This window comes from Rhinolophus ferrumequinum, chromosome 26 (assembly GCF_004115265.2).
Source record: "Rhinolophus ferrumequinum isolate MPI-CBG mRhiFer1 chromosome 26, mRhiFer1_v1.p, whole genome shotgun sequence".
Taxonomy (NCBI): Eukaryota; Metazoa; Chordata; class Mammalia; order Chiroptera; family Rhinolophidae; genus Rhinolophus; species Rhinolophus ferrumequinum.
In genome coordinates, this window is record NC_046309.1 from 18,131,130 (window position 1) to 18,145,002 (window position 13,873).

General features: G+C 42.4%; 1 protein-coding gene across 1 annotated transcript in view; it reads right to left on the reverse strand.

The window, feature by feature from the left end:
- SND1 (staphylococcal nuclease and tudor domain containing 1) overlaps window positions 1–13,394 on the reverse strand; it is a 410,758-nt gene extending 397,364 nt beyond the window's left edge. Inside the window, exon 1 of the mRNA XM_033098795.1 lies at window positions 13,092–13,394. Coding sequence (XP_032954686.1) covers window positions 13,092–13,169 — 78 coding nt within the window. The 5' untranslated portion in view covers window positions 13,170–13,394. The remainder of the gene's footprint in view (window positions 1–13,091) is intronic.
- Between the last annotated feature and the right edge of the window lie 479 nt (window positions 13,395–13,873).

Consider the following 13,873-nt stretch of genomic DNA (forward strand, 5'->3'; position numbering starts at 1 on the left):
ATTTAGTAAAGTATCAGGATACAAAATTAATATTCAGAAATCGATTGCATTTTTACACACCAATAATTGACTAGCAGAAAGAGGAATTAAGAAAACAATTCCATTTACAATTGCATCAAAAAAAAAAAAACTCAAGAATAAATTTAACAAGGATGTAAAAGACCTGTACTCAGAAAATTATAAGACATCGAAGAGAGATAAATGGAAACATATACCATGCTCATGGATAGGAAGAATATAGTTAAAATGTCCACACTACCCAAAGCAATCTAAAGATTCAACACAATCCCTACCAAAATACCAATGGCATTTTTCACAAAACTAGAACAAATAATCCTAAATTTATATGGAACTATAAAAGACCCCAAATAGACATGGCAATGCTGAGAAATAAGAACAAAGCTAAAGGTATCACACAACCTGATATCAAATCATACTACAAAGCTACAGTAATCAAAACAGCATGGAATTAGCATAAAACAGACAATGTATCAAGGGAAAATAATAGAGAGCCCAGAAATATATCCATGCCTATATGGTCACTTAATCCATGACAAAGGAAGCAAGAATTTACACTGTAAAGACAGTCTACTTAATAAATGGTGCTGGGAAAACTGGACAGATACATGCAAAAAAATGAAAGTAGACCATTTTCTTACAACACATACAGGCAAAAGCTTAAAATGGATTGAAGACTTAAATGTTAGACCCAAAACCATAAAACTCCCAGAAGAAAATATAGGAAGTAAACTCTCAGACATTACCTGTAGTCATATTTTTACTGATACATCTCCTCAGACAAGGGAAACAAAAGAAAAAAATATACAAATGGGATTACATCAAACTAAAAAGTTTTTGCACACCAAAGAAAACCATCAACAAAACAAAAAGACACCCTACTAAATGGGGGAAGATATTTGCCAATGATACATCTGATAAGGGGTTAATATCCAAAATTTATAAAATCCTCATACAACTCAACACTAAAAAAACGAACAACCCAACTTAAAAATGGGCAGAGAACATGAATAGACATTTCTCCAAAGAGGACATACAGATGGCCAATAGACATAAGAAGAAAAAATGCTCAACATCACTAACCATCAGAAAAATGCAAATTAAAACCACAGTGAGATACCACCTCACCGTGGTCAGAATGGCTATCATCAATAAATCAACAAACAATAAGTGCTGGCAAGGATGTGGAGAAAAGGGAACCCTGGAGCACTATTGGTGAGATTGCAAATTGATGCAGCCACTATGGAAAACAACACGGTGGTTCCTCAAAAATTAAAAATAGAACTACCTTATGACCTAGCAACTCCACTCCTGGGTATTTATACAAAGAAATACAAAACACTAATTCAAAAAAAATATATAAGCACCCCTAGGTTTATGGCAGCGCTATTCAAAATAGCCAAGATACGGAACAAATGAAATACCCATCAATAGACGATTAGATAAAGAAATTGTGGTACATTTATACAATGGAGTATTACTCTGCCATAAAAAAGAATGAAATCTTACCATTTGAAACAACACTGGATGGACCTACAGGATATTATGCTAAGTGAAATAAGTCAGGCTGAGAAAGACAAATACCATATGATCTCACTTATATGTAGAATCTCAAGAACAGAAAAAAACGAGCAAACAGAAATAGACTCAGATAGAGAGAACAAACTGATGGTTGATAGATGGGAGCGGGGTTAGGGGATGGATGAGAAGGTGAAGGGATTAGAAAGTACAAATTGGTAGTCACAAAATAGTCAGAGGGATGTGAAATACAATATGGGGAATATAATCAATAATGTTGTGAAGACTAAGTAGGGTGTCAGATGGGTACTGGACTTATCAGGGGGATCACTTCATAGATTATATAAATGCCTAACCAGTGTACTATACAACTGAAACTAATATTGAATGACAACTATTTTACACACACACACACAGTTCCAAAAAAAATGTATACACATTCTAAGAAAGGAAAAAAACTATTAAAATTGTAATACTCAATATATATCGATAACAAAAGATGAATACAAGTCATGTATGACTTCTGCAATTACAAGAGATGCTCAAAGTGGTTACCATCAGTGTCCAGACACTTCTGATCACGGTGGACTACTGCTTGAGCAAAGCTGACCAAAGTGTCCACTTGTATCGCTATGCATGCCGTTTCAATTTCTTCCCGAAGTACTGCCAGTGTAGCCGGTTTTTTACGGTACACCACATCCTTTAAGGTCCCCCATACGTAGAAGTCAAGGGGTGTTAAGTCAGGAGAATATTCTCAAATTTCAAAAACCACTTCTAAATGGTCTTGCACTCCTCAAATGACAACGGTGAGTCCACCATGTTCTTTGACTGTCCTGCCTGTCGCATGGTTACGCTAGCATTCATTTGATTGATGCCATCTTTTGAGTGAACGTCATACTATACATTGCTACCATAATTCAATTCAACTTCAAAAAGTAATACATAGATAACATCTCTTAAAATGTGTATACATTTTTTGGCATATATGTGTGTGTACGTGTGTATATATATATACACACATACACGCGCGCGTGCACACACAGAGGGTGCCAAGAAACGTATACACATTTTAAGAAAGGAAAAAATTGTATTACAAGTGTAATACTCAATATATACTGAAAACAAAAGATGAATACAAGTCATATATATACATTTTTTTGTCACCTGCAGTATATATGGTATGACCAAACAATACAGTGAATGTCTAAAATAAGAAAAATTTATTACAGTAAAAGATATATTGCCAGTTTGGCCCAGTGGTTCAAAAGGTTGGAGCTCCGCGCTCCTAACACCAAAGGCTGCCGGTTCGATTCCCACCTGGGCCAGTGGGCTCTCAAGCACAAGGGATGATTCCTCAACTCCCGCAATGGTGGGCTCTGGCCCCTGCAACTAAGATTGAACAGGCACCTTGAGCTGAGCTGCTGCTGAGCTCCCAGATGATTCAGTTGGTTGGAGTGCATCCTCTCAACCACAATGTTGCTGGTTCGACTCCCACAAGGGATCGTGGGTTACTAACAACGGCAACTGGACCTGGAACTGAGCTGCGCCCTCCACAACTAAGACTGAAAGGACAACTTGACTTGGAAATGCCAAGTCCTGGAAATACACACTGTTCCCCAATTAAAGTCCTGTTCCCCTTCCTCAATAAAAAAATATATATATATATATATATATATATATATATATAAAAAATATTTTTTTTAAATATATTTATTTTTTAATTTATAATTTATTTTTAAAATATATATATATGTGTGTACATATATACACATATATATATATATTGATATATTGCCATTAATCACCCTCAAAATACTCCCCCTCGCTTCAAACACACTTATCCCATCATTCTTGCCACTTTCTGAAGCAGTTCTGGAAGTCCTCTTTCGTGAGTGTCTTTAGTTGCTCTGTCGTGGCTGCCTCGATGTCCTGAATCATTTTGACTTTGGGGAAGAGCCAGAAGTGGCAGAGTGCCAGATCCTGTAAATAAGGTGGATGAGGACACACCGTAATGTTTTTATTTGACAGAAATTGCCACATACCAGAAGTGGAGCGTTGTCATGATGGAGGATGATTTACAGCACACTTTAAAACACACCTTCTCTGAACTGTAGCTCACACCCGACTGACCACACTGAAAATGTTGAAACTTGTCACACACTGTTACTAAGGTTCCACGCGCCGCTGCCTGTATTAAAGATCCCTGCTTTTCTGTTGGATGGTACTCGGCAGCAGCATTTACTGTATTTTCAACAGAAAGTCTCCATGTCACATATTGCTTCTGGTATATGTCGATTTCTGTCAATCAGAAACATTATGGTGTGTTCTCATCCACCTTATTCACCCAATCTGGCACCGTGTGACATCTGGCTCTTCCCCAAAGTCAAAATGACCATGAAAGGTAAACGTTTTGAATCGATACCCAAATCAGGGACTACTACTCAACCATTAAGGAATGAGGTAGACCTATAATTATGATATAGTCGTGACAATGAATTAAAAAAAGAAAACTGCAGGACACATGTAGTATGACCCCACTTCTGTTTGGTGAAAAAAAAAAAAAGAGGAAGGGTGCATATATCTGCACGAACAAGTTTTAGAAGCATATTTACTTAGGGGAATGAGAATGAATGGTAGAAAGCTGAAGGGTAAAGAGGGCAGAGGGAAGAGAGACCGTTGTATTTAACTTTACATACTTCTATACTGTTTCAAATTTTATGAGTAAGTATGAAGTCCAAAATTTAATTACGAATAATTATTAATACTGAATAGCATTCATTTTGAAGGAATTCAAGGATAAACTAGAAAACTGCTGGTCAAAATGAGGAAAGGCCACCACGGGAACATTTGTATATGTCCTCTAATCATACGAGCTTCGGAGAGTTGATAATTACAAGAAAACATTTATTTCAATATTGGATAAGCTAGTGGAAAAAAAAGTCAAGACTAAGACCAGCAAGGAGGTCATTTGGGGTTTTACTGCGGCTATTGTTTTTGTTCTTGTTAAGAATGCGGCTTATACACGAGAAACAGGATGGCTATAGACAGTTAAAGGTAAAGGTCCAAGTGTAGGACTTCTAAGGATTACAGACGCAGAAGTGAGGATGTTTGTGCATCACACTGACGACTTCCATAGTAACAATGTGCCAAGTTATTTGTGCCAAATTATAGGAAGATCTTGGGAATCTATGCAAATAGAAAGAAATGTGGCAGATGAGTGTTAAAACGAGCATATGGCCTAAATCAGGCGTATAAAACAACAGCTTCTCAGCTGTCAGTTATGACCCAGGAACGGGATCTCAGAGTCACTGTAAATGGACCCTGAGGACATCAACCGAATATTGAGCTACAGATTAAAAGCAATGCAAAGTGTCCTTGGAGCCATCAAGACAAGTGCTAAAAACAGAAAGAGACAAACTACTGTGCTCCCCTCATATAAAATTGTGGTGCACCTGCCCCAACAAACATACACTTCTTGTCATTTGTATCCTGCCCCTTCAACAACATGCCGTACAGCAGTTTAAAAAAAAAAAAAAAAAAAAAAAAGACCAGTGGGTCTCAAATGCCAGCCACTGGATCAATCCGACACCAACCCTTTCAGAACCACTGGCAATTTTTTAAAACTACAGATTCCCAGGCCACACTCACAGAGATTCAGCGCCTCTACAAGGCCATCTGTGTGGTCCTGATGCAATGACATGTTTGGGAAATCTGAACTCCTCTCTCTCTAATCTACTTCCAGAAAGGATTTAAGAGGGCTTACAATAAAAAAGTAAACCCAAAAGAAAAGAAACCACGTGAGGAACTACCAAAAATAAAGATGGTTCCTATACTTGAACATTAAATGGAAATGGAAAAGATCAGCAAAAAGTCCATTAGAATGATCTGAAGTGTGAAAAGCAGAGCTCAGAACTCTCAGGGCCCACACTCCCACCAGAGCCCCCAGTCAGAGCAAGGCCAGCACAGACACTCCCCATGAGCTACACGTACCCAGAGTTCCCCTTCTCGTCCCTTCCCATCTCAAATCAAGACCTACTGCACCAGGCGAGGGTGTTCTGAAGAAGAGGTGAGATGGTGAATAAAGCCCACTGCCAGCTCACTCCTCTGGGTCTCAAACAACCACTCACATTAGTCTAGCCTGATACCACGACTGAAGCCAGGAACCTGCCTGGCTCACTTCTATCCACAATCTCCACCCATTGCACCACCTGATTCACTTAAGTCTTCCACACGCGAAAACCATATTTCGGTTAATTCACCTTCTCCAAAAAAAGCAAGCAGTGGGAACAGAAAACATGTTTCATGCAGGATAAGCAGTAATTCAAAGTGAAGCCCACCGTAAGGTATGCGATTTCCCAGCTTTGATTCATCATGCCTAAAAGACACGTAACATAGGCTTCCTTATTCAATCACAGCCACTCGGAAGGAGCTTAGGACGATGGGTCCCACTGCCTCAGTTAAAATAAGTCTCACTAGTGGAATCTTACCCCAATCACCCAGGTGGAGAACAGCGGCATCCACACTAGAACTTGTCTCCCCTGAATCCTAGGCCAATGATCTCTTCTCTGCCAGGTTGCTTCCCAGGGACAACGATAATATATTAGATTTATGAATTCAAGCACAGATTCCCTAAATCTCAATTCCTATTACACACGAAGTTGATATTATAAGACCATCCCAAGCAAACTACTTCCCACTTAAAGCACCTCGAAATGTGTTACGGCATAAAGAGAGGGGATGGTACATTAAGTCACTCCTCATAAGCTTGTAATGGAAAAAATGTGCCAAGCCCGGTTTGTATCACAGACGGAACATCTCAAAAATGCTATCTAAATTCTCACTAGGTTTATTATTTTCCCTATAAGTTGCTTAACTTCCTTAAAAAAGTCAACTGAAACCACTGCTCTTTTTTGCCTAAACATTAGAACTAAGTGAGAAAAACATAACATTAATTTATCATATTGAGTCACACTGAAAATAAGTGAAATCCCACAACATTCCATCTGCATCGAATGTTCACAACCTGTGATTCTGCATCGATTTCCGCTGTAAAAACAAAAAGCATATGTCAGTCTCCCAAGAGAGGCAGCAGCACCAGATCCTGGGTGTGCATCCATCTCCCAACAAGAAATGAGGAAGCTACTTAAGCCCTGTGGGAGTACAATCCCTTTACTTCCTTCATTGTCCCTGATACAGTGAAGAACGTCCTCCAGTACTGAGCTACACACTTCCTTGGAGACATGGTAGGTACCGCACCCCCCGCTAGAACCACACGAATAGGGTGAGGAGCTAGCGCGCGCTGAGAAGGGAGTGCACAGAAGCCTCACGTCCTCTTTACGTGGATTTAAAAACCTGGCCAATGTTGACTTTTGAACTTATAAATGTTAGCTAAACTTTTCACTTATTTCCCAAATCTCACTCTCCAAGGAAACTGGGGCACAGACTCACCAAACCACAGGCCCCCTTTGACCAGGTAGTGATCAGTACCGGCCTCGGAGTCCCCACTCCTGTGAATTAGAATCACGGTGTGCATGAGCTAGTTCCTTCCTAACCTCTGAAGCAGCTACTCTGTTTTTCACCACCACTGGTGAAAGCTTGGCTAAAGCTGACGAGGTTAAGAGTTGCCAGGGCAGCCAGTTGGCTCAGTTGGTTAGAGCGCCGTGCTCTTAACAAGGTCGCCAGTTCAATCCCCACATGGGCCACTGTGAGCTGCGCCCTCCACAACTAGATTGAAACAATTACTTGACTTGGAGCTGATGGGTCCTGGAAAAACACACTTAAAATAAATAAAATTTTTTTTTAAAAAAAAGAGTTGCCAGAGGCCAAAATAAATTCCATGCAATAATAAAATGCTAACAGAAGTATGAACACTGACAAGTTCTAGATGCTACTCACTGAGCCTGGTCTTGGCATTTATCTTTTTATCCAGGTCCTCTCCACTGTAAGACAGGCATAGGTTTCCCCTGCTATCCGAATGTAGTGTTTCTATGAAACCTTTCATAAACCGATATGAAAAAATTTTTGAGCATTCCCAGACCCAAAATTCAATGCACACACAATGTATTTTGTTCCCCAGGATCAAAATGTTTAATTATGTCCAGTTTTACACTAAGCATGACACCATTACAAGGTCTCTTAGGCTTTTCTGATACCTTAGGACACATCTTGCTAATAGATGCACAAAATCAATTAAGATAAAGCACAAATGCTCACAGACACAGTTCAAAGCTCTTGATGCTGAGATGCTGAGCATGGTTCCCGGGGAAGGAGCCTGGTGGGGCCACACTAGCTGCTGGGGGTGCAGCTGCCTCTGTAACGGCTCGTGCACAACAAATGCTAAAAGCTATTCTCGCTTTTCACCTTTTTTCATAAAAGGGAAAATCCTCTTTGGATGTCTTTTGGTGAGCGAAAACAGACAGGTCTTTCATAAAAGCAAAGTGGCATAACACGAACATGCAGAAAGCGGGGGATACCTATAAGGACTTTGGAATATACAGGACGGGTGATGGGAAACTCTTAGTCAAAAAACTCTTAGTCTTGGCCCTGTAAGAAACATGAACGTGACCAAAAGCAGGTATGTTTCTACCAGTCTTCCACTGTTGATAGTTACTCAGTGGACTTCATGTCAGCTAATCTCACCAGGGTACCGAACAATGACCACCTCCACTGCCTTCTGCCTTTCATCACCCTGAAACACATATATTAATACTGAGGTTAAGCCCATTTACGTGGAACATTGAACTTTAAGAAATTCAAGAGCTACTGTAAAAATACTGAAGATAATCATCAATGGAGACCCTAGCGCCTTTGCACTGGCAATTCCATCTGCCGGAGCACACTTCCCAAATGGTTGGTTCTTTAATGGCCTTGAGGTCTCAGGGCAAATAAGAGGAAAAGACTTTCCTACACACCCTTTGTAAAGCAGCCAGCCCTTCCTTACTCCCAACCACTCTGCCCCATTCCCCTATCTTCTATTATAATGCTTATTTCTTATTTACTTGTTTACTATCTGTCTCTTCCATGAACCTGAAGGGCCAGACTCTGATCTACTTTTTTCACCACTGTTTCTCCAATACTCAGACAGAGCCTGACACAGCAGATGATCAAAAAATATGTGTTCAAGAAAGAAAGGAAACATGATTGCTCATCAATCTATATCATTAGTTAGTACATGGCAGGAGCCATTGTTAGCATAACCTGAACCAGATGGATGCTTCCTTTTCACACAGAAAAAAATGACAGAATGCCTTTAAGATGTAGTAAAAACTCCAGTGCTTCTTTACTTACAACCTTGATTGAAAGTTACCGTGTTTACCTGCTGGGAAGTAGGCAATTTTATTACTGCAGGGAAAAGTTTTACATCATATTCTACCTACTTCTTTGCAAATAGCTCTATAAAATAGTGTTATTCAGCTACCGTGTAGAATAAGGGTACTTTAAGTAACTTAAAGTTTTTTTTTTTCCTTTCTGCATGAGGTAAGTGCACGTACGAAGGAAGTCAACAGACTACTCTCTGTCCCCACTACACTCTGGAAAGACACATACTTCTCAGTTCAGAAACTTAAGGAACACTTAACTAAAATCTAAATTATAAGTAGCAGTTCATACACGGGAGAAATTTCCAGTAAGCTACGCACCAGGAAGTCTACATCCCACTCTACAACAACCCAGCAACACAGTTCCTGTCCAAGGACAAAATTATGGCCATCTCCTCCCTCCTTTAGGTGCCCCTCTGCTTGGTCACCTAATGAGAGAATCATTGTTCTTAGCCTAAAACAAAAGACTGCCAGAAGGATTTCTTTCCCCTTTGGAGGCAATTAAATGAGTGGGGTGAAATAAGAACTGGGATTTGGCCTGTCCTCCCTTAGGCCTTCCACACCATAAGCAGGGTAAGATAATGCTGCTTCCATGGCTGTTTCCTTCTGATAAGCACAGAAGATTCAAGAACTGGGGCCAATTCATTCTGCTGCTGCGAAAGCAGCCTATGGGCTCCAGATTGAAAAGACATACAAACTTAGCAAGTTACCATGTTTCCCCGAAAATAAGACCTAGCCAGACAATCAGCTCTAATGCGTCTTTTGGAGCAAAAATTAATATAAGACCCGGTATTATATTACATTATACCCAGTATTATATTATATCATAATTACATTATATTATATTAGACCCAGTATTATATTAGACCCGGTCTTATAGTAAAATAAGCCCAGGTCTTATATTAATTTGTGCTCCAAAAGACGCATTAGAGCTGATTGTCTGGCTAGGTCCTATTTTCGGGGAAACATGGTAGATGGGAAAGTAAGAGTGAGAAGACATAGAATAAGGCTCTATCCCCCAAACAGAAAGCAATTCAGGTCAATAAAATCAGAGAAAATGGCCATCTTTATGTAGATGCTAAGTGTGGTGACTGAATTTTATACTAAGTACCCCAAGACTTCTCCAACCTCATCTATTTAACATGTGCTGACAACATTCTGTTGCAGCAAAAGAAGGTCTAGCAAATTATTCAAAGAAACCCAGAGTTAGAATCCTACAGAGTTTTGAAAAAAACAGTATCTGATTTGACAGACACTTACTTTTCCAGGTTGTATTTTGACTGCCCACATACTTGCTAATCTCATCCCAATTCAGAAAACATAAATCCACCTTCAGTTTTTCCATCATTCTTACCACCTTTTCTGTAACAGAACGGTTCCAAAAATGCTTGTGTCAACTTACTGCCCACTTCCTCCTTAAACATTCCAGAACCAACTCTGTCTTTGCTTCCACGCAATAGCAGACAGCCTCTACCATCGCCATCAGTTTTTAAAAACTGGTTTTCAAATGCAAAGATTTTTACAACTCGATTCCCAAGTTCGTTCTTCTTTAATCTTAAAAAAAGTAACGCAGGACTTACGAAGATTGCAAGGTAGAGACCAGAAGAAATTTGCACCTTCCATGGCCCTATAGCCTGTTCTTTTGCCAGAAAAGAGAAAGGACTATTCCTCTTCACTGCAGCAAACCACAACCCTAGCCCATTTCAGACCTTGAGCTCTGCCTGAGTTCAGACAAATCCAGAATGCTCACACTGAAAAGCATGCCTCCGGTTAGTTAGTGTTCCAGTTTCTGCCCCTCTCCCCAGAAGCAGAAAAGCAGTGATTACTGTCTTCCTATTCATCAAACTATTTCCTTCTCACTTTCCTCTGTCACAGAGCTCCGTCTTCCTTTGGAGAGTTCTTACGAAGCAGTTCCTAGTACCACAGGAAACGATTACTCTCCAGGAAAATACAACTTTGCTTAGCAAAAGAGCTCCACACAGAGCAATTTGCCAGTGGTCGATTTTTCATTCCAGACAAGCTTCTAAGCCTGACACAAATCTGTCTGTGCACAGCTCTGCAGTTCACCCCACTTCCCTCCCCTAATCCCTGCCTGGAACTCATCCATACCCCCTGCAGTTTGGTCACAAACAATAGTATAGACTACTCAATCATTTAATTTTAAAATCCTCTTCCTAGACTCAAATGTGTCTTCCACACCACAGTCCTATGCACTTCTAGGACGACCAGAAGCACCAAATGAAGGCCCTCACCACAACAGCAGTTCCCGGACAGGCAGGAATAACATCTAACCTTTCCTCAGCTCAATTACAGTCAGCTTCACTTTCCTGCAATTTTGCGGCCATGCATCACCCGCCCCGCCCTCCTCGTTATAAACTCGTGTCCTGGAGTCAGAGGCTTCACAGCGTGATGCTGAAGAGCATGTGCCCTGGCAGACAGGCCTGGGTTCAAGTCCCAGCTCTGCCTCTTATTGCCTGCCGTTGGGTAAACTATTCTTTCTAAAGCTCAGATTACACATCTGTAAAATGTAGCAGGTGATCCTATCTACTTGATAGGTATTATAAATGAGATGATACAAGCAGAATACTCAGCACAAGACACGACTCTTAATAAACAAGTGATTGTTGATGTTCAATATCCATGGTGTTAATCCATGGGCAAGCAGGGACACCACATAGAATTTAGATTCCCTGGACGCCTCCAGCATTAGGAGAAGCAAAAATATGTTCAGCATCATTCCATTCCCACCCCCCAAATGAGAGGGGCCTTAGCAAAGGAAAACTCAGAAAGATCCACTCAGTGTTGTCCATCCAACCACCAGACAACCAAGCCATGCTTCGTTCCTATGGTGAAGGGAAAGATCAGTGCTACTGAAACAGGAGCCACTTCATGGGCTGGGTCAATATTTTAAAAGGGGAAAATATGTGGAACTTGGGAAGTCCCTTCTCATTCAGTTTCTGATAAATTCTGACTCTTCATTAATGTATTTAAAAAAAAAAAAGAGGAAAAAGCAATAGTGAAAACCCTAAGGATCTCAGCTGGTGGCAGAATATTACCTAAGAAATGAATACCTGAGAATTGGGGGGTGAGGGGCATCTTGAAATCTAATTTATACACACACAAGCTGAAGAACATTTTAATCCTGGGAAAGACAAAGAGCCAAGAAAATAGGAAGTTTTTTAAACTTTCTACAACAGCAAAAAACTGTGGAGCTCTGGGAGAAACTGTCATAAAGGACATTTACTGTTCCAGATGGAAAAGTCAGAACTGCAGTCTGAAATAAAATATACAAGTTTGTGGTCTTCACAAGCAGAAAATCTGCTAACAACCAAGAAATGTCAGGTTCCAAGATCTGGGAGGATTAGGGGGAGGACAAAAGAGGGGACACGTGATAAAGAGAATTTATACTACAAAACTATCATGGAGCCGGGGGTTAATTTTTTAAATGAACTTTGCAGGGTTTTGAATTCAAAATTCAATGTAGGGAGTGAAGGGATATAAAATCAGACAGACTCTATAGTGTTAGAGACGAAGGCTGGGAATCAGAACACTTGGGCTCTGGTCTTGGCTCCAACCCAAACCACCATGTGACCTTAGGCAAGTCACTGCAAGGGGTCCGGGGGACAATAATGATCGCTAAGATTCCTACCGGCCTAACATTTTAAGGGTCAAAAGGAGAGGGTAGTACAAATATCGGGAGCTCTTAAGATTACAGACTTCACACAGAGGTGGAGAGGAAAAGACGGGAAATGAGGGCCAGAGAGCGAGGAAACTTGGAGTAAGTCACTGAGCGCCGGTGGAAACAGCAAAGCTTCAAGATGGCCAAGTACTCCTAGGAAGAGTGGATGTCAGGATCTCGAAAAACTGCCAACTGCTCAGCAAATGTCAAAATGGACAGAAGGATGGGGGGACCGGGAGGAAAGAGGGCAGATATCAACGAATTATCTCCGTAATCAATCAATAGTCGGTCTGTCCTGGTAAACAGCCAGGAGATCCGAGTGCCGCGACCACGGAAATCACTGTGACCCCTGGTGCCAGGGTGTCCGGGAAGCAAAATTAAGGGGAGTCCGTGTCGGATTCCTTTAAGGGAGGAGATTCCGAGAATGGGTGAAAAGTGAAGGGGGCAGAGAAAAGGGGATCTGGGGGACTATGCAAACTGGCGGGAGGGGAAGAGGAGTCAGCGCCAGACTCCCGCCCGGAGGCGGGTGGCGGGGTCGGTATCTGGGGCCCCGTTCTCACCATCTTGACAATGCCCCGCTGCACGGTGGGGACCGCGGGTCCCCCGGAGGAGCCGCCGCTCTGCGCGGAGGAGGCCATGTGTAGAGATGGAAAGACAGCGAGTTAAGCGGCGGGCCGGCTTGGAGGTGTCAATGTGGGTGTCGGTGTTGGTGAGAGCGCCCCGCGGCGAGAACCGGGCGGACGACGGGCTGCGGGCGATGGACTGGACAGACGCGCCGGGCGCTCACAAGAGCAGCAGCGGGACTGGGAGCGAAAAGGGAGACGCGATCTCCGCCGCCGCCACACGTTCTACTCGCCGCGCAAGCGTGCCAGAGCGCCACCGCCCTCCGGCCAATTAGCGCCCAGAGCCTGCCGGACCTCAAGCCAATAGGCACCCTGCTTGCGAAGCCCCGCCCTTTGGTCCCCAAACGGGTGGCGAGCTCCAGGAAGCGCTGAAAACGCTGATTTGCGGTGACGGGCTAAGTCTGGGGCGGGACTTCCGGGGCAGCCCAGTAGGTAGTGTCGGGAGGTGTAGTGAGAAGGAAAGGACACGTCAGCATCTGGCCGAAGGGCGCGGGAGGCCATGGGAGCCCCAGGGGTAGGGCCAGCCTCGCCCACTGGGCTGACCCCGCCCATTGGGCCCCGCCCCGCGGGTCGCCGGGGAACACACGTGGACGCCGGCGTTCCAGGAGGGCGCCTCCGGATGGGGAACCAGAAGCGTGAGAGGCCAAGTCCTGGAGGGATGTCGGTGCTGGCTGCACACCGACTTCCGACATTTTACCTCAGCTAAAAGTATGGGGAGA